Source organism: Diceros bicornis, chromosome 18 (assembly GCF_020826845.1).
Source record: "Diceros bicornis minor isolate mBicDic1 chromosome 18, mDicBic1.mat.cur, whole genome shotgun sequence".
In the NCBI taxonomy this organism is placed as follows: domain Eukaryota; kingdom Metazoa; phylum Chordata; class Mammalia; order Perissodactyla; family Rhinocerotidae; genus Diceros; species Diceros bicornis.
The window spans coordinates 41209560-41228448 of NC_080757.1; the positions used below are offsets into that span (position 1 = coordinate 41209560).

General features: G+C 41.8%; 1 protein-coding gene across 1 annotated transcript in view; it reads right to left on the reverse strand.

Moving 5' to 3' along the window:
* Nucleotides 1-18889, reverse strand: part of DNAJC7 (DnaJ heat shock protein family (Hsp40) member C7) — a 31713-nt gene that overhangs the window by 6421 nt on the left and 6403 nt on the right. Inside the window, exons 2-9 of the mRNA XM_058560981.1 lie at nt 12513-12601; nt 11673-11797; nt 11171-11284; nt 10430-10504; nt 5904-6022; nt 5063-5216; nt 4380-4544; nt 3427-3518 (exon numbers count right to left, since the gene is read on the reverse strand). Coding sequence (XP_058416964.1) covers nt 3427-3518; nt 4380-4544; nt 5063-5216; nt 5904-6022; nt 10430-10504; nt 11171-11284; nt 11673-11797; nt 12513-12601 — 933 coding nt within the window. The remainder of the gene's footprint in view (nt 1-3426; nt 3519-4379; nt 4545-5062; nt 5217-5903; nt 6023-10429; nt 10505-11170; nt 11285-11672; nt 11798-12512; nt 12602-18889) is intronic.

Sequence of the window (18889 nt, forward strand, 5' to 3'; positions counted from 1 at the left end):
AGAAGGAAATACAGGGCAGTAGAGCGACATAAATAGCAATGGCCTTCAGCATCACTCTAGGGGAAGAGGCATGGCTCAAGCAAGAGACACACACTTTTGGTTGAGATGCTTCATGAAACAGGAGTCTTTAAACTAGCCATGAGAAAAAATTAATTACCAGTTCCTCAAGAAAAAAAGAGAAGTCTCATGCCACTTGCACCCAACCAGCAAAGTGATACTCTGCTCTGAGCAGAAAGCGACCAAAGGGAGAAAGTTCCTTCTGATTTCACACACAGTCCCCAAGAGGCATCTGGCCTGCCTTAGGAAAGGCATCTACTTGATGCCTTGAAATTGAAACACACAAGAGAAAAATTATCAAGTGACATAAATGGATATGGAACAGTTTTGAAAACTATAGTGCCATAAACATGCAGGGCCAGCTCCAGTCCAGAGAATAAGTGGGATTAGTGAGCCACTAGAGGGAACAAGTTCAAGGTGGTGGCTGTTGGAAAATGCTTCTATTAAGACCAATCAATCTAAGAGATGTAGGTAAGTGAGAAAGGAGACTCTAAACACAGGCTTGCTCCTATTTCGATAGTGTCAGAAGAAAGGAGAGGCCCTGGCCAAGGTGGGAGGAATCTAGCTTGACAGGCTGATTGCCAGACCTTTTAAGGGTCTCTTCCACAGAGGCAAAGTGGCATTTCCCATGTCTGGATAAGATCACTGGCACCACCACTGGCCTACCGATGAAATAGGCCTTCCTGGGTGAGTCCATGTTTCATTAAATACTCCACTATATTCCCCACTATAGCTGGAATGCCATTCTCAGTGAGCCCCTGCTGTTGAAGCTCTTGCAGACTGACTCCAAATAATTTTTTATAGGTAGAATTCCTCTGCTCATGTAGTAGCATTGCCACTATCTTTTTCATGTCTTGTTTCAGCCGAACCACTGAAAGAAGGGGCTCCAGAGACAGTACTATTAGCTGGGCAGTGGGAAGTGAGCATGTGGTGCAGCTAGCTGCTGCACAACAGAGATTCAATTTACTTCACTGCTACCACACAAGCCCATCTTCATGAAAGACACAGACAGGCCAGGCTTAGAGGCCAGGGCAGGGCAAGTGCTACTGATGTGGCTAACAAAAGGGAAGCCCAACGTCTTAGCATCTCTGATTTTCTGAACATCTTGATTTGTGACTTTATTTATTTATTTAATTTTTATTTATTTATTTTTCCCCCAAAGCCCCAGTAGATAGTTGTATGTCATAGCTGCACATCCTTCTAGTTGCTGTATGTGGGACGCGGCCTCAGCATGGCCGGAGAAGCAGTGTGTGGGTGCGCGCCCGGGATCCGAACCCGGGCCACCAGTAGCAGAGTGTGCGCACTTAACTGCTAAGCCACGGGGCCGGCCCTCAATTGTGACTTTAAAAAAATGTTGACAAAACCAATGCTTTGCAGACACAGGGCACAAATGCTACTAGGAGCTCAAAGAACCCATTTACAGGATGAAGTATAATATAAACTGGAGTAAAAGAAAATTGGTAACTGATAGCCCTGGGTGTAGAATGATCTGACAAACAAGCAACCTTGATGAACTTTCCACGACTGTATGTAATGTAATAAACAAGCTGATGTTAGGGATTTGCATTTTTACCTCACACTTTTTTTAAAAAATTCAAGGACATCCTTATATTTAAAAAAAATTTTTAAAGTTGAAGAAAAAGAAAAGTAGAGCTCTAGGGAAAATGGGAAACTCCAGCCCATGATGGGAGATGCAGCAAAGACCTGGCATCTCCCCAGCTTGAGGGGCAGGTTGAGGCCACTGGGGCAGCAGTCAGGCCTCTGGTAGGCTTTGGTCTGAGCTCATCTCCAGTACTTCTTGTCAATCCCAGCTGCTTACGGGGATGTTGCCAAGTTTTCAGTCAGCTGTGCCAAACAGTGCACGCTGTCCCCTGTGGTGGCATCTCAAAGGCAGAGCCACTCAGAGGACAGTTCTGTTTCTACCACAAAGATAAGGAGTTTTCTGATCAAAGCAATTCCTGATTTTTGTTTATTGTACACGTATGAAGAAAATAATCCTCCATCCCATTATCCTCCTAACAAATCAAGAATTTTCTGTTCTCTCCCCATTCCCTGTTCAAACATTGCAGAGTATTCCGTTGAGTGATAACAGTATCATGTAACCAGACATACAGGTGGATTCTCCTTCTTTGCTATTACAGATAAAACTGCAGTGGACACGTATATAGCATTTTGCGTCTGTTAAAATAACTCTTTAGCTGGGTCAAAGGTACTCTTGTTTTCCAAAGCTTCCACTCTGTCTGCCAGTGGTTTGTGAAGATGAGATGACTGACAGTTGGTCTCATAAAGTCTATAATATAATTCTGTGTATGTTTCTGTTTGATAGACTTAGTCATCTATTTAGAAATTCACCAAAAAAAAAAAAAAAAAGGAAAAAAGCACTGCACACAGTAGCAATTATCCTATTTTATAAAAACGTGGATAATTTTGGGAAAACTAAATGGGTGGTAGGACACGTTCTGCACCACTGATGAGACTTGAGGAGCTTAAAGAACTTTGGGCTCCTCAGCATCAGTAACAGCACCTGTTCCTTAGATATGACATTTTATAACAAGGAATGGATCGGGTGTTGGAGATTGGTATATAAGAAATAGGTCTTCCTTTAGGAACTTTAAAGACAGGAGGTTCTTCTCTGTCTGGGAAATAATCTGAAAAAAGAAAGACGGATTTTTGAGAAGAGTCTCTCCTAGCTTTTGGTAATGTTCCTGTCTGGAGAAAAGAGGCTGGTGGGTCCAAGAGTAAGATGAACAAGAATGCTGGGGAACACCTGGACTTTGAAGGCAAATTTGGGCACTAGAGGCAGACATACCCTGGCTCATAAATCACCTAGTCAGATGGTGGTATGGCAAAAGGGGGTCCTTACTCTGCTGGGAAGCTGAGCCAGATTAAATCCCTTCTAACCTTAATCCTAACCCAGAACAAACAGGATAAGCACAACTGTCTCCAAGAGATACTTTATTTCTTCCTCTTCCAAGCACCATACATTCATTCAACAAAACATCTATTGAGTGAGCACCTACTGTGTGCCAAGCACTGTGCCAAGTTAGAGCAAAAGTGTACAACGCAAAATAAAATCTCCAAAGGAAATGGATTTAAACTTTAACAAAAGGAATTGGGTCAGGCATCAGAGGAAACTTACTGACCGTGAGGGGCGTAAGACACAGGCATGGGAGACTGAGGGAGCTTGTGCAATCTCCTCCGCTGGAGGTCTATAAAGATAGTCTAGAGCTGGAACAATCCCACCTAGAGGCAGGGGGAAGGACCAAATGACCTCACAACATCCCTGGGTCTGCTTCATCATCCATAATGCAATTCCCCTGGCAGGCCAGCAGCAACTCCCTCTTCCCCCCAGCCACCAGAGGCACTTACCACTGAGCTCTTCTCAAGTAGGCTTTTATATAAGTGTCATCGAGCTTCACTGCATTTGTGCAGTCTTCTATTGCATCATCTAGTTTCCTAAGCTTCAGGAGAGAGAGAGCAGTCATACTTCACATCTTCGGTGATTGAGGGAGCCCAGAAGCTGTGAGCATGGCTTCAAAATTCTAAGAGGATCAGTCTTGCTGGCCCCCTAACTGTCACACTCATTCTTGGTCACCGGGAAGGCAAGTATCTCACAGCACTAAGGACGCCAAATTTGAAACTGGTTTCTTTTCTAAGTGATGGAAGCCAGGCACACTTATCTGCAAAGATAAACCACCTCTACCATTCCAGGTTAGTGCCCAACCAAGATATGGAAATAGTAAGGGTGGTTCTTGCCCTCCATTCTTCCAGAGGCCAACTAGTGGGATCAGAATTACTGTGATTTTCAACTACTAGAACTCTGGAAGGGCAAGAAGCCTACTCTTTTGCTTCTTATGGTGTATAGGACCACAGGGGCACTCAGGCCATTTTTAACTGAGCATGGTGACAATCAGTTATGCTGGAGAAAAAAACTAAGCCTTCTTCATACTCTCATTTCCTCCAAATCACTCCTAAAAAAGAAATAATCACTTGCTTAGGCAAAAAGAAGCAACAATATTTGCTTAAAAAATTATCCCAGAGCCTCTAGCCATTCTCTTACTGGAGGAAAAGGACCTGGAGGAAGAACAAGTGGGAATATCCTTTCAAATTGTCCCTCAAGTGTCCCTAAATTCCACAGCAAAGATAAAAGCTTCACTCTCAGAAGGGAGTTCCTAACAAGCTGAGATATCAACCAAAACAACTTTTTCTCCTGTCATCTGGTTTACCCTCTTTGGGCAGCTTTCTCAAGACCTCTTTGATGTCCCTCAAGACCTCTTTGATGTCCCTTAAAAATATCTCCAAGACCCAGACCAAGTGCTTACCTTTGAATTAACCGTACCCCGATTACAGTAGAGTTTAGCATTTGTTTTTATATTGTTGGGGTCTATCCCCAGGGCTTCTGTGTACAGTTCATATGCTAGCTTGTAATTTCCTTCTTTAAAGGCTTTATTCCCGTCTTCTTTCTTTGCTTTAAGTGCTTTGGCGTTCTACAGGGAAAAGCAAGGGAGGTCAGTTCACATCCAGAGCCTCAGACCACTGCACAGAGAGGCCAGAGTCTATTTTCATTTTCTGAGATTCCAGTACTTTAGCATCAAACAGCCTCCCACCCCACCCCACCACCTGAGCTATTTGTTCCTCACTGGTGCTTCCTAGAGTGGAGAGGGGAAACCAAGATTTACAAAAGAATACCAAAGAGGCCTGTGTTACCCAGGGTTTACCTCCACTCCCCAGGACAAGCATTACTATCTTTTCTTCACTGAGAGAAGAAAAAACGAAAAAAAGAAACTTAGATAGTAAAAGGATTTGACTCTATCTGATCACATTTACCTTTTAGGCAAATAAAAGTCGTCTTAAAATCATTTCTAATGAAAGGACCAAGCATCCTGGCAAGGCGGGAAGAGGAACTATCACATTCCTTGTGATTCTAAAACCTTCCATTCTAACTCCCTTAAAGGCTCAAAAAGGAAGCTTTCTTTCCCAGCCAGATCTGGTGCCTAGAACTTACTCTGCAAGCAACACAGGCCTTCTCATGGTCAGGAGCCATCCTGAGAGCCTGTACAAAAAACTGAACCGCCTTCTCAATACAATCTTCATAATAAAGGCAAAGACCTCGTACATACAGAGCATCCGCATTGGTGGAGTCCATTCGTAAAATGTCACTGCAACAGCCAGAAAGGTGCAAATTTAGCAGTGGTTTCATCTCACCATCATTACTATCATTTGTGGCCAGGTTTTTTCTTGATCATGTGTCTAGTATGGAAAGTATCCAAAGATAGAAAGATTCCCAAGAACTTTTCCCAAAACAAATCTCCTATATTTAGCCTTATCTTGAATACACTTGTGTCTCACAATCTTTATTAGAACAGAGGTTGGCAAACTATAGCCAGGGCCAAATCTTTCCCGCCACCATTTTGTAAATAAAATTTTAATGAAACCAAGCCACATCATTAATTTATCTATTATCTTTGGCTGCTTTTTCACTATAATGGCAGAGTTGAGTAGCTGCAACAGAGACCAAAGGGCCTGCAAAGCCAAAAATATTTACTATCTGGACCTTTACAGCATTTGCAAACCCCTGGAATAGAAAGAAAAAGACATTTAAAAAACAACAAAAACAAATCACACATCTGTTCTTTCACCTACAGCTCAAGTACCTACTATACTCCTACACACCCTGTGTGTTTTCAAATCAAATTCTAACCTTTGGTTTTAAGTCCCAGGAAGGTCCGATCAGCCCTACCTGGCCTACCTGCAGGACATATGGTAGCTCTTGTTGTGAGAGCTGCCAGACAGCATTTATCCAGTGGTATCTGGCATTTCAATGCAGAATTGGCCTGACTTCATACCTGGCCACAGACTGTGCTTCTGGATAACGACCCAGCATTGCTAAACATTCTGCTTTGAGGATTTTGAAGCGATGGCAGGCAGGGGCAAATTCTAGGGCACGGTCCATGCAGAAAACAACCTATGGGGAAGAAGAAAGTAAATAAGGCTCTTCATCTAGGACTCCAGAAACGTCTTTAGTTTGGTCACAGGTAACACAAAGATTCAAAGGAAAGTAATATCAGAGTTTAAAAACATACCTAATTCATTTGATTAAGCCACTGAAATGAGAGCAGTTGATCCAGATAATAATAGTACCAGCAGACGTTTACTACTTTATATAGTAACCCATTTAATGCTCATGACAATTTTATAAAGTAGGTAATAATGTGACCCTTATTTTACTGAAGAGAAAACTAAAGCACAGATGTTACGTTACTTGTTCTAGGTCACCAAAGCTAGTAAGTGATAGAAACAGGATTCTATCTTAGTCACTAAGACTCCAGAACCTATAACCTTAATCACCATGCTAAGCTGCCTCCACAGTGAATCATATCCATGGTGACTGTGATCAAAACTCACATTCTGGCCGGCCCCATGGCTTAGCAGTTAAGTGCACGTGCTCTGCTACTGGCGGCCCAGGTTCGGATCCCGGGTGCACACTGCCGCACTGCTTGTCCAGCCACGCTGAGGCCACGTCCCACATACAGCAACTAGAAGGACGTGCAACTATGACATACAACTATCTACTGGGGCTTTGGGGGTGGGGGGGAAGAGGAGGGTTGGCAATAGATGTTAGCTCAGAGCCGGTCTTCCTCAGCAAAAAAAAGGAGGATTAGCATGGATGTTAGCTCAGGGCTGATCTTCCTCACAAAACAAACAAACAAAAAACTCACATTCTGCTAGTGCAGAAATACTGTTATTTGCTACTTTGCATAATTCCTCATGCTTAGCCTATTAAGACAAGGAATACCAAAAATAACCCAGTATGAATCATTGCTCCCTATGTCACTGAAATTGCTCAGAGTTCCCTCCTTCCTGTGCCATGAGCCTCACATCTCACTGATAACCCTGCTGGCCACTCTATTTTAGTACAGAAATATACCAATAAAATAGTTCATTTTAAAGGGTTCTAAATAGACTATATCAGATTAGTATACTCAACATGTTGCTATACAAACCAAAAGCCAAGGATTTCTCTCTCTCTCACACACACACAGCTGGATCAGTTCAAGCTTTCTGTTTCATAAAGGCTCTCCATATATTTCCATTTTCTCTTTTCAGACGTTTGTTCTTTTTTTTTTTTAAAGATTTTTTTTATTTTTTCCCTCCAAAGCCCCAGTAGATAGTTGTATGTCATAGCTGCACATCCTTCTAGTTGCTGTATGTGGGACGCGGCCTCAGCGTGGCCGGAGAAGTGGTGCGTCGGTGCGCGCCCGGGATCCGAACCCGGGCCGCCAGCAGTAGAGCGCACGCACTTAACCGCTAAGCCACGGGGCCGGCCCCAGACGTTTGTTCTTTGAGCTTCCATTTTTGGTTTAGTTGCTGTTTCTGGGAATCCTTGCTGAATCACATTCTCCTCTAAGAATAACTAACTCAAAGGAGAAATCTGGAGTTAAGGGATACCCACTCCCTCTAAGAATCTGACCATGGGGATCAGGAAAAGAGGAAGTCTGAAAAGTTAGAAGCAGAAATAACTCAAATTCTATCAACAGGAGACTGGTTAGATAATGTAAACATTCACATAATGGAATACTATGTGGCTGTAAAATACTGAAGACACTCTTCCAAGGTCTATTAAATGAAAAAAAGCAAGATACAGAACTATGTATAGCATATTATCTTTCATGAAAAAAAAGAAAATTAAAAATCTTTATTTGTACTTGCTTATATATGTAGAATAAAACTGTGGAAGGAAACAAGAAACACGAACAGTGGTTACCTTAGGTGGTGAGAACTAGGCAGATGAAGCACAAGTTTGGGGCAACACTTATCATGGCGCATGTGTTTATACTTTCCAGCTTTTGAACCACAAAAAGCACCTATTTGAAAATTTAAATTAAAAAATATGGGGAAGTAGATAAACACCATGAGCTGTTCCACTGGGAAGACTTCCTGCAATATCAATAGAGCAGTGGTGGGGATGCCTCTCCTTCAATGGCACAGGTTACTGTCCTGGAAGTTCTAAGGACAGTATGAAAATTCAGGTATTATGGGGTAGAGTCATGGTGCTAATTTTTCCCCTTAAATGGAAAAAGAAGGGGGGGGTGATGGGAGCAGTCAGTCAAAATTTAAGCAGCCACACTGCTGCCTTCCCAGCGTTCTGTGCTGCTGTGCTGATGGTTCTGCTCATCGTGGGGGTACAGCTGGAGGCTCAGAGCTTCACTTCCCACCCCCCACCTCCCCATGACTAGGGACAGCTGCAGGCAAAGAAGATCTTTGTTTCTTCCAAGTTCATCTGTTTCCCCTGCCAGGATCATAATTCTTCATTTGTGACATCACCATGAGCCACAGTGGTGGGGGGGGGGGAGGCGCTGGGATGTCACAAACAGAGGATTCTAGCTCCAGAGTGGGCAAGAGAGAAAAGAAACCCAAAAGACTGTCTTTCGAGACAAAGCTTTTGCCTATGTAAACCTCAGAAAACATGACAGGAGGCAGAATCACTTTCCAAACACACACAAAAACAAAACAAAAGAAACTTATGAATCACACTACAAAGACACTGTGGTTATTAAAACCAATGGACAGAAGAGGGATGCTAATAAGTTAATGCTGGGACTCTGCATAAGCTAATCAGATATATTTATTACCAAATAAAAGACCTTCACAGGGTGTGACTTAGGAATGATTCTTTTTTTTTTTTTTTTTAAGATTTATTTATTTATTTTCCCCCCAAAGCCCCAGTAGATAGTTGTATGTCATAGCTGCACATCCTTCTAGTTGCTGTATGTGGGACGCGGCCTCAGCGTGGCCGGAGAAGCGGTGCGTCGGTGCGCGCTCGGGATCCGAACCCGGGCCGCCAGTAGCGGAGCACGCGCACTTAACCGCTAAGCCACGGGGCCTTAGGAATGATTCTTAACTGTATCGTTTTTCAAACATTTATTGAGTACCTGCTACAGACAGCACTGAGCAAATTCCCACCTATGAAGTGACAACTCCATTCCTTGGGTGGTACTTACAAACTTCTTTTTTTTCTTTTCGCTGAGGAAGAGTCACCCTGAGCAAGAGTCACCCTGAGCAAACATCTGTTGCCAATCTTCCTCTATTTTGTATTTGGGTCACCGCCACAGCATGGCCATTGACAAGCGGTGTAGGCCTGCGCCTGGGAACCAAACCCAGGCCACTGAAGTGAAGTGCGCCGAACTTAACCACTAGGCCACCTGGGTTGGCCCACAAACTTCTTTTAAGCAATCCTAAAAATTGATCCTGATCAGTGGTTTTTAACCTTTTGGGGGGCCATTTACCTCCCTTTTTGAAACTCTAGTGAAAGCTACTTCCAGGTACCATCTAAAGAAGGGAGTTAGGAATTATACAGATGAGGCATGACCACAAAATCTAGAAAGATATCTAGAACTTTTATACCTTTCTCATGTTTCAGATTTGTCAACTCTTTTGGCATATAAATTTTCATGAACTATCACACAGCTCCATAAAGGAGAGTTAGCGTGCTTTTGTAGAAAGGCCCAATGTCAAAAAGGTAGGGATGAAAGGTTACATATGCTATTCAAAAACGTAAAAGGGGCCTCTCTCCATTTTAGATGTATAGCTCCATCCAGTTTGCATAAAGCAGGAGTTAAAATTAGCTCTCATTATTCAAATAAAAATGGATTATCCAAATCCAATATTTAATTCCAATTGGCTTTTTCTCTATTAACCAGCACACTTTTATACCACCATCTTACATCAAAAAAAAGGAACAAACTCAAGTAAACTCATTTTGCTTTTTATCAAAAAGTCAAATGTAACTAAGAAAATAAGTAACTTAGCAAAAAAAATTTTAAATGCTGGTGAAGATGTGGAGCAACAGGAACTCTCATTCACTGCTGGTGGGAATGTAAAATGGTACAGCCACTTTGGAAAACAGTTTGGCAGTTTCTTGCAAAACTAAACATACTCTTACCCACACGATCCAGCAGTTGCACTTATTGGTATCTACCCAAAGGAGCTGAAAACTTATGTCTACACAAAAACCTGCACAGGGATGTTTACAGCAGCTTTATTCATAACTGACAAAAATTTGACTGTAACAAACGTACCTCTGGTTGACAATGAAGGAGGCTATGCATATGTGGGGGCAGGGGGTATACGGGAAATTTCTCTACCCTCCTTTCAATTTTGCAGAACCTAAAACTGTTCTAAAAAAAATTATAAAGTTTTAAAAAAAAGAGAGAAAGAAAAGTCAAATTGAAGTGATAATTTACTATTCTAAATCTTCTGTACCATATTGCCCCTCTTAATTATCGTGCACACGTACACGTACACACACACACACACAAATACGAACTGTGTGAGAAAGGGTAGATGAGATTTCCTCACAGTTGTACTTTACCTTCCGAAAATCCCGCTTCTCAAAATCCGTTTCTGCTATTTTCTCATATTCTATGACTGCATTAGCATTCTTGAACTACACCAGAAAATCAGATAAGGAACAATTTTAATGAAGTTGTAGATTCAACAAAGACAAAAATCAACAAGACCTTGATGAATTTTTTATTTCAAAATTATTAGAACCACAGACTTTTCAAACCAGGTTGGTGAAGAAGCAGTCAGGACTCCTTAACAGAAAGGCTAAGGCCCAACCTTCACCCTCAGTTTGAATTTTAAGTCAGGAATACAAGAGTCATGCCTTGATATATACAAAATAAAAGTAAGGTGCTGTTAGTGATTGAGCAGAAGTTTTCAGATGCTCACTGAAACGCATCCAGGGGTTAATTGAGTACATATGGAGATAGAATTAAAACATGTTTCGCCTGCTAGCAATTTAATCAGGATTTGAATTTACTTAAATTCTTTAACCTCACTCAAATCAGTTCCTTGAAGCATCTCCCTATCCCCCTACCCATCTCAGAAACCCTCCAATTTTCACAGATTTCTAAAGCTGTAAATCATATTCAAAACCCCTTTTACAGATAAGGAAGCGGAGGTTCAGAGTCTATGAGACTTGCCTACAATCACCCAGGTGTGGCCAGTGGCAGAAGTGAGACTAGATCTCAGTTCTGACTCTCAGATCACCATTCTTTCCAAATATACCACACTGCCTCTTTTGATACAAACAGGATTAGACCGATACCTCCTGTTGTGCCTGAGCATTTTTGTGATCCAGTTCTAGGGCTCTCTGGAAACTGCGACATGCCGCCATGGCATTCCCTAAAGATAGGTGGCATTTGCCCTCTCGTAGATGTCCCTAGAAAAAGCACAAAGAGGGAAGAAAAGGAGCATGACTGGCCAAGCAGAGAGAAATCAACAGCAGTCACAAACACCTACACAAACCAACATGGGAGGAAAATTGCCAGAGCAAGGGTTCTCAAAGGGGGGTGATTCTGTCTGCCATGGGACATTCAGCAATGTTAGAGATATTTTTGGTTGTCACAACTGAGAAAGGAGGTAGTGCTACTGATACCTAGTGGTTGAAGGCCAGGGATGCTGCTAAACATGCTACAATGCACAAGATAGGCCCCCACAACAAAAAATTATCTGGCCCAAAATGTCAGTAGTGTCAAAATTGAGACACCTTGGGCTAGAGGAACTCAACCACAGCAACTGAGTCCTCCCCAAACAGCCCCATTACATACCCGGACGAAACTGTCATCCAACCTCACTGACTGCTGTGCATCTCCAAGAGCTTCCCGGAACCTTCCGAGCATCATCAAGGTGGCTGCTCGATTCCCATAATAGCTAGCATTTTTAGGACACATATCTAGAGTAAAGGCAGAAGAACGTAAAACAAAGTTGAGCATGGGTCATTGCTTTAAAAACTCCGGCCATCTCCCTCAGAACTATATCAAGGCAATCAAACCATAATAGGAATGCTGACACACTCTCTTGAAAAGGCCACGGCCAAATTTGACTACCTGTGCAAATGGACAGCAGCAATGGTGCAACCAATTTAAAAAGAAAACAAGTTATTAAAAAATCATTTATACTTAGCTTTAAAGTACATTGATTATCTTTTGGGGGGGTCAGCATACTTGCCTTAGTGAATTGTGTTTTATGTAATAAGATATGAAAATGTATTTGCATTTGTTGAGTTAGGGTGCGGGGAGCCTGTAAGCAAATTAGGTGAGAAAAATGCTGACATGGGATTAAAATAATCTAGCAAACTGAGCATGGAGGTAACTAAGACTTGATAAAATCTACAAAGGCCATTTTCTAGGATAGTAAATGAATTGGAAATTCATTTAGGTGGGTATCTTTTGGCCATAACACCTAGAATTTCCGGAATTGCCTTTAATTTGCCAAAAGAACTACCCACTTGAGCTAGAAAAAGTAACTCCTCATGAAGTCATTAAGCCTGAAGGAGTTCACATAGTACCAGTTATCAACCCAGCAGGCAAAAGGCTACTTCTTAGAGGAGCTATTTATAATAACATTTGGCAAATTATTTTCCAGCATAAGCACTAGGTTCTCCTCACCTATGGCTTTTGTATAATAGTTATAAGCTTCATTGTAATCTTTCTTGGCATAGTATGCATTTCCTTGTTCCTTGAAAGATTCTGCTTCCCTGAAAAGGAAAGAGAAAGAGAATCATGTTACTTTACCTAGGCAACCACCTCTGTAATGTCATGGGGGCAATCTTTGGTCTAGAGCCCCTGGCACACTGAGCTGAAAGTTAGTGTGATATTTGAAAGAATTTATAGATTTGTTTGATGGGCTGATGGACCAAAAGGAAGTGCTAGGGGTCGGCCCAGTGGCATAGTGGTTAAGTTCGTGTGCTCCACTTCAGCGGCCTGGGGTTTGCAGGTTCGGATTCCAGGCGTGGACCTATGCACCACTTATTAAGCCATGCTGTGGCAGGTGTCCCACATATAAAGTGGAGGAAGATGGGCACAGATGTTAGCCCAGGGCCAATCTTCCTCAGAAAAAAAGAGGAGGATTGGCAGATGTTAGCTCAGGGCTGATCTTCCTCAAACACACTCACAAAAAACAAACAAAACCAAAAGGAGGTGCTAATGAAAGAATCCAAGTTCTTCAGATGCTACTTTTTGTCACTTAGATACATTCAAACTAAATCAAGAAAACCTCTCTCATGTTGCCTGCCTTGCCTTGCTATTCCTGCCTCTAGTCATTCCCCTTAGGACAGGCAAATTTAGACATTCTCTCATAGAAACCAATCTTTATATTTATTTCCTTTCCACTGTTGCACAACTGCTGCCACTTTAGCAAACTTACAAAAAATCAGCTACAGGTAATTCCCTTCAGGGGCAACTGATTTCTCAGTGTGAAATGGGTCACATTCTTAAGAGTTTTGATGATTTATTTTCTTGAAAAGTGGCTCCTGCACTTGTCACTGGAAGGACAAGCAGAGCAAAAGCAGGAGGAAAAGGAGTTAAAAGCATAGCATATTGGTGTTTAAGATGAAGGACAGAGTTGAGTGACAACAGAGACTGAGAACTTGGATGACAGGGACATACAAGGTGTAGGCTGCCAGTGCCATGCTCTAAGAAGTACCCATCTACTGGTGTTCCCTCTGCCCATCACATCTAGGTGGGTACTTACTGCCTCCTCTACCATCCCTGTAGTACCCTGTATAACCACCAAGTGGGTAATATCAGAATTTTTGGCCTACCTCAAGATCCATTTTTCGAAGCTGTGCCATTCGACAAATTGTATTTTCCAAAAGGAATAATGTTATATAATTGGGAATTATATTCCTGACCAAAGAACTAGAATCAAATCAGACATGTTTTAATCAGACAATGTTTTAAAAGAACAACAGGGATCGGCCCCATGGCTTAGCGGTTAAGTGCGCGCGCTCCGCTGCTGGCGGCCCGGGTTCGGATCCCGGGCGCGCACCGACGTACTGCTTCTCCGGCCATGCTGAGGCCGCGTCCCACATACATCAACTGGAAGGATGTGCAGCTATGACATACAACTATCTACTGGGGCTTTGGGGGGAAAAAAATAAATAAATAAAATCTTTAAAAAAAATAAAAAAAAAGAACAACTAGTAACTTCTATCAAAGATACCCCAAATCATTCTTCTGACCAGCTTGAGTGACAAATATAATTCTCTACCAAAATGAATACTGCAACATATATTTGTTATAAGGAAGAATCTTTGTTTCTTTTCCTTTCTTCCACACATGCAAATAAGAACCCAGTTCAAGGGTTCCCTGAAGTGAGGACAAAAGTACATAGTTCTTAACCTTGCCAATGGTATGGGAGTTTACAGCTTGATTCTACGGACATCAGCACTGGGGAGATTTGTGATTTATTTACTTACATATTTTAAACTACAAACCGGCAAAACCGCCCTCCTTTTATTTAGGCGATCTCCCTTTCCATTCTTCTCCATCACTGTCCTGGCAAGCCTTACTAACATGAAAAGGCTGCTGGAAGAAAGGAGAAGGAAAATGGGAAATGACCCATTTGACAGATTTGAACTGTGATGGATAGAAATCTGCTTGAGTAATTTTATTATACCAGTTGTCACAATGCTGTAAATAGACCATCTGCTATTAAAAGTCCTCAAGAAGAATCCCTCAACTGCAAGACTTATAAGACCAACTGCAATCTTTCTACATGGTGTACACCATCCTACAACTCTAAATTAAGCACGGCATTATAAAAACTATGAGGAACCTATCCTTTAAGAGTAGATATGCCAAGAGATTTGAAGAAAGGACTTCCCCAAAACTGGATTTTAGAAGTTGAGTTTAATTCCTGTAAAGAAATGGAGTAGAAAATTCAAAGGAAACAGTAGGTCCCAACTGTACCCGAGAAGATCTAGCCGTCTCTTCAGTTGGCTAGAGGCTAAGAATATACAAAATCTTGAGGAAAACCAAAGGCATCGAGGCACTTGGACAGATGTTGTGTCAGCAGTGTAAGGCTTGTGAGTCAAAGGTGAAACAATGTATAGAGCTACTGAGAAGTGCCCTTTCTTTCAGGAAACACTAACTCCCATGGAGGTGAGTAAGTTCAGCATTGGCTTCTAGTAAAAATGCAAACGATGATTTCTGTGGAAGATTAGTAATAATTATGGAGGCCAGGTACTTTCCATGCATTATCTTCTTATCAGGTGAGTTTCATTATTACCATTTTTCAAAGGAGGAAATTAAGGCTTAGAAGTTAAAAACTGGCTCAAGGTCAGGATGTCAATTCACACCTGTCAGATTCCAAAGCTTCTGTACTATGCTAAGTAAGCTTTCTGATGCTCAACTCTACCTTTGCCTAAGACTTTAAAAATTAATCGGTATTGCTAGGAACAAGATATGGGCAATGAATACGAATTTATTTAAACTAAGGCACAGGGGCCGGCCTGGCGGCACAGCTGTTAAATGCGCGTGCTCCGCTGCGGTGGCCCGTGGTTTGCAGGTTCAGATCCCAGGCACGCACTGACACACCGCTTGTCAAGCCATGCTGTGGCAGCGTCCCACAAAAAGTAGAGGAAGATGGGCACAGATGTTAGCCCAGGGCCAATCTTCCTCAGCAAAAAGAGGAGGATTGGCAATGGATGTTAGCTCAGGGCTAGTCTTCCTCACAAAAAAATAAATAAATAAATAAACTAAGGCACAAAACAGCCCGAGAGTAGAAAATCCAACTCAAGAACTGCAATCTGGATTTAAACAAGCTAAATGACATTCCTAACAATTAGTCAGAGAGAGAGCAGGGCTCCTTTCTCTTTAAGATGCAAGACCTAGTGAAATGGACTTTGCCTCCCCCAAGAAATGCATTTCATTTAGTAAATGGTGAGTAGATTCCATTCTAGAGCAAACAAAGCGAGTAATGTAGAGTCAGCCCACAGCAGAAAGAACAAGAAGAATTGTGTTGTGACAAGTTACCACGTTTTTAACCTCACACTGCACAGCATCAGGCCAGAATTAGCTATTCCCACACAATTGCCTCATGAAAAGGACTTATTTTCATAGAAACATGGTTGATTAACAGCTGCCCAAACAATGGGCACTTAGTGCTTTTAGACTGAATGCTTATTTTTGCCTCCAGGCCCAACACTCAAAGTGGAGTCCCGCCTTCATTGTGAACCTTCCCACCAGACACAAGACAAGCTTTAACCAACGGGCCTGACCCTGAGAGACCAGCCGAGGAAAGAGTGGGTCTTTGGAATCCAGCATGGCAGCAGCAAGAACTGAACAAGGCTGCATCAGGAACAATTCCAGGGTCAAATCCATTCAAGTCCTGCCCTGGGAGTCTGAGAAAGGGCTGAAGCTTGTTCAAGTTGCTCTTACAGCAAAGGGACTGAAGGATGAGATGTCAAAGGCGTGAGACTGGAAAAGGAGAAGAGCCGGTTAACACTGGAATTGAGGACAATCTGGTGGTGGCATCTGTCACTCCACTCACTGCCAGGGTCAATTCATCTGACAACCAAGTGAGGTTATAACATGTACCTACTAAAACACATCAGTACTGAGAAAGGAAGAATTAGGATTAACTGGGTTCACCTGGACTGTCTAAAAAAAAGAAAGGATTCCAAAACGGACTAAACAACAGATTCTTTTCTATGATCCAAAATAAAATTCAGACTAAACCCTGAAATATAATACCACAGCAAAATATAGATTTGGCCATGACTGACCTGATGGTGCTATTAACAGCTACACTATATCTCTAGTGCTTTTTCAGACTTTCAAAGCATTTCCTCTGAAGATCTTCGCAATGGCCTTCTGAAGTGGTTATGGTGATACGCGTCCTTCAACACAGGAAGAGCCGGTGAGGTACCCAAGGTGGCTGCACAGGTGTCCTAACTCCTAGAGTCCTATGTGTTTTCCACTAGATCCTGTTAGTGTCGAGGTTTTTAGATTAGAACTAATTCATCTAGTTCCCCACCCAATCCTTGGGTCAACTCTAAACAGAATAAGCTTCACCTCTCTGACTTACCAAGAGATGCTGGGAATGACTCTACCTCCACCAAACCAGCCCTTCACCAAACCAGCCCTTTCACTTTAACAGCCAACAACAAATTCTTGTGAAAACAGCTCCTGAAATGTTTTCAAAAAACTCTGTCCTCTTTGGATGCAGGATGGGAAGGTGTCCCACAACAGGGTCAGCACTGGAGGGCTGGGGCCAGCCTTCCCTCAGACAGATAGAAGTAAGGAGAATATATTCCACTCTTGGTCTGCTTTGCTATTTTAAAATGTCTTTATTTTTCAGAAATAACATCAATCAGAAAACTGCCCTGAAAACCTGTTCTTCTACACTACACTACACTACATGTGTGTTAAAAATCTATTTATCCTCTGATCATGCAGTTACATTCCCTCTCTCCCAATTTAGCACTCATTCATCACAGATGCTAATTCCACCAACAAACACTGCCAAGGGAATCACTCAGTATTACACAGGTCTTAGCATCACGTGACCATATCAGACAACCTGGGCTTAAGATCACCAGCCAACTTTGCACATCTACAGCTCAACTAAATCAAAAACACATTAAAACACCACAGCTGACATTGCAATGTGCCCCAAATTAGACGTCCTATAAAAATTTCCACTTTCTCTCTAAAAACTTCCAAGTTGTACACTTAAGCAAGACCTTTGCCTTAGTCCAACTAGTCTATCTTTTAGCAATTAAAGAGGTATTCAGAAACTTGAGTCAGCTTTCACTAATGCAGGCCTCACTGGGCGGTAGTTTTTAAAACATCGTCAACACAGCTGTGTTCTCTCTGGAACTGCTTCGCATATCACATATTTGTAGATTATTAAAATATGGACGAGATGCTGCATTGTTTGTACAGTATCATTTTAAGATTTATTCTACCTCAGTGCATGAAAAATAAAGGCCGGCATGGGTTTACTATTCTGCAACATTTGTAACCTGGGAAATGCTGATTAGGTTTTTTATGATGAAATACATACCACACTGCTTTTACTTATTTCAAGTATTTGGCTAGAATAATATATTTTTAATAAAGTTCAGCTCTTCCAATAGCATTAATAGTTTAAATCTAAACAGATGCAGCAGCTTGAAGGAGGTCTTTTTTTTGTTTTCTTAATACATTTTGCTACTTCTGAAGTGGAAGAAAAATCATGAAACTTTGCTAAAATTACAAATCAGGATAAAATGATTTCTTTTGTTAAAGCAGAGGAGTGATTAGGAGCCTCTGATTTTGGAGACTAATTTTATTGGCAGGAAGAACTTTAGAAAAATAAATCGTTCCTTTTTTTACCCTCAGGCTATTAACAATAATACTTTATACTGCCAATGAGTCAAATACCCTCCCTGCATTCCTACTATATTTACTACTTCCAAAACGTCACCCTTACTTTATGATTGCTGCACCCATTTCTTTTATTCAGTCAAATTTACTTGTTGCCCGTTGATCTAGAAATGTCCTCCACCCTTTAGAATTTATGGGATCTTGGCCAGTCTCAGAGTAAAAATTCCTTCCTCCTTCCCACAGTCTGAGACCTCTTGTCCCCAAAGGCATGTGGTGAGGCCTGTTTCATGTTGTACTCTCTCTGACTTTCATGTGAGAATCCAGTAAAAGGAGCCCAGGAGGCTAACTTTTACTCCGTTTTACCAGATACATATTATTCTCTTTCTTTCTTTTTTATCTTCTAACTAATCTAGGGGTGAAACAACAATTTAAGTTTCACGTAGATAGGTGGACGCCATATATTACTTGGAACAATTCCACAGATTGAGTGCTTGCTAAATGCAAGGCACTTAGCTGAGTGCAAATAAAGGCTTCATAATGGTCCAGAGAAAACAGAGGTGGGCTCTATCCAACTGCTACCTATTGGTACAGGTGGGCTACCCAGCTTCTTTTATCCAATTTCCTATAGAACAGCTTCTGCTTTCACTTTAATGCACAACTGAAGCACCTGC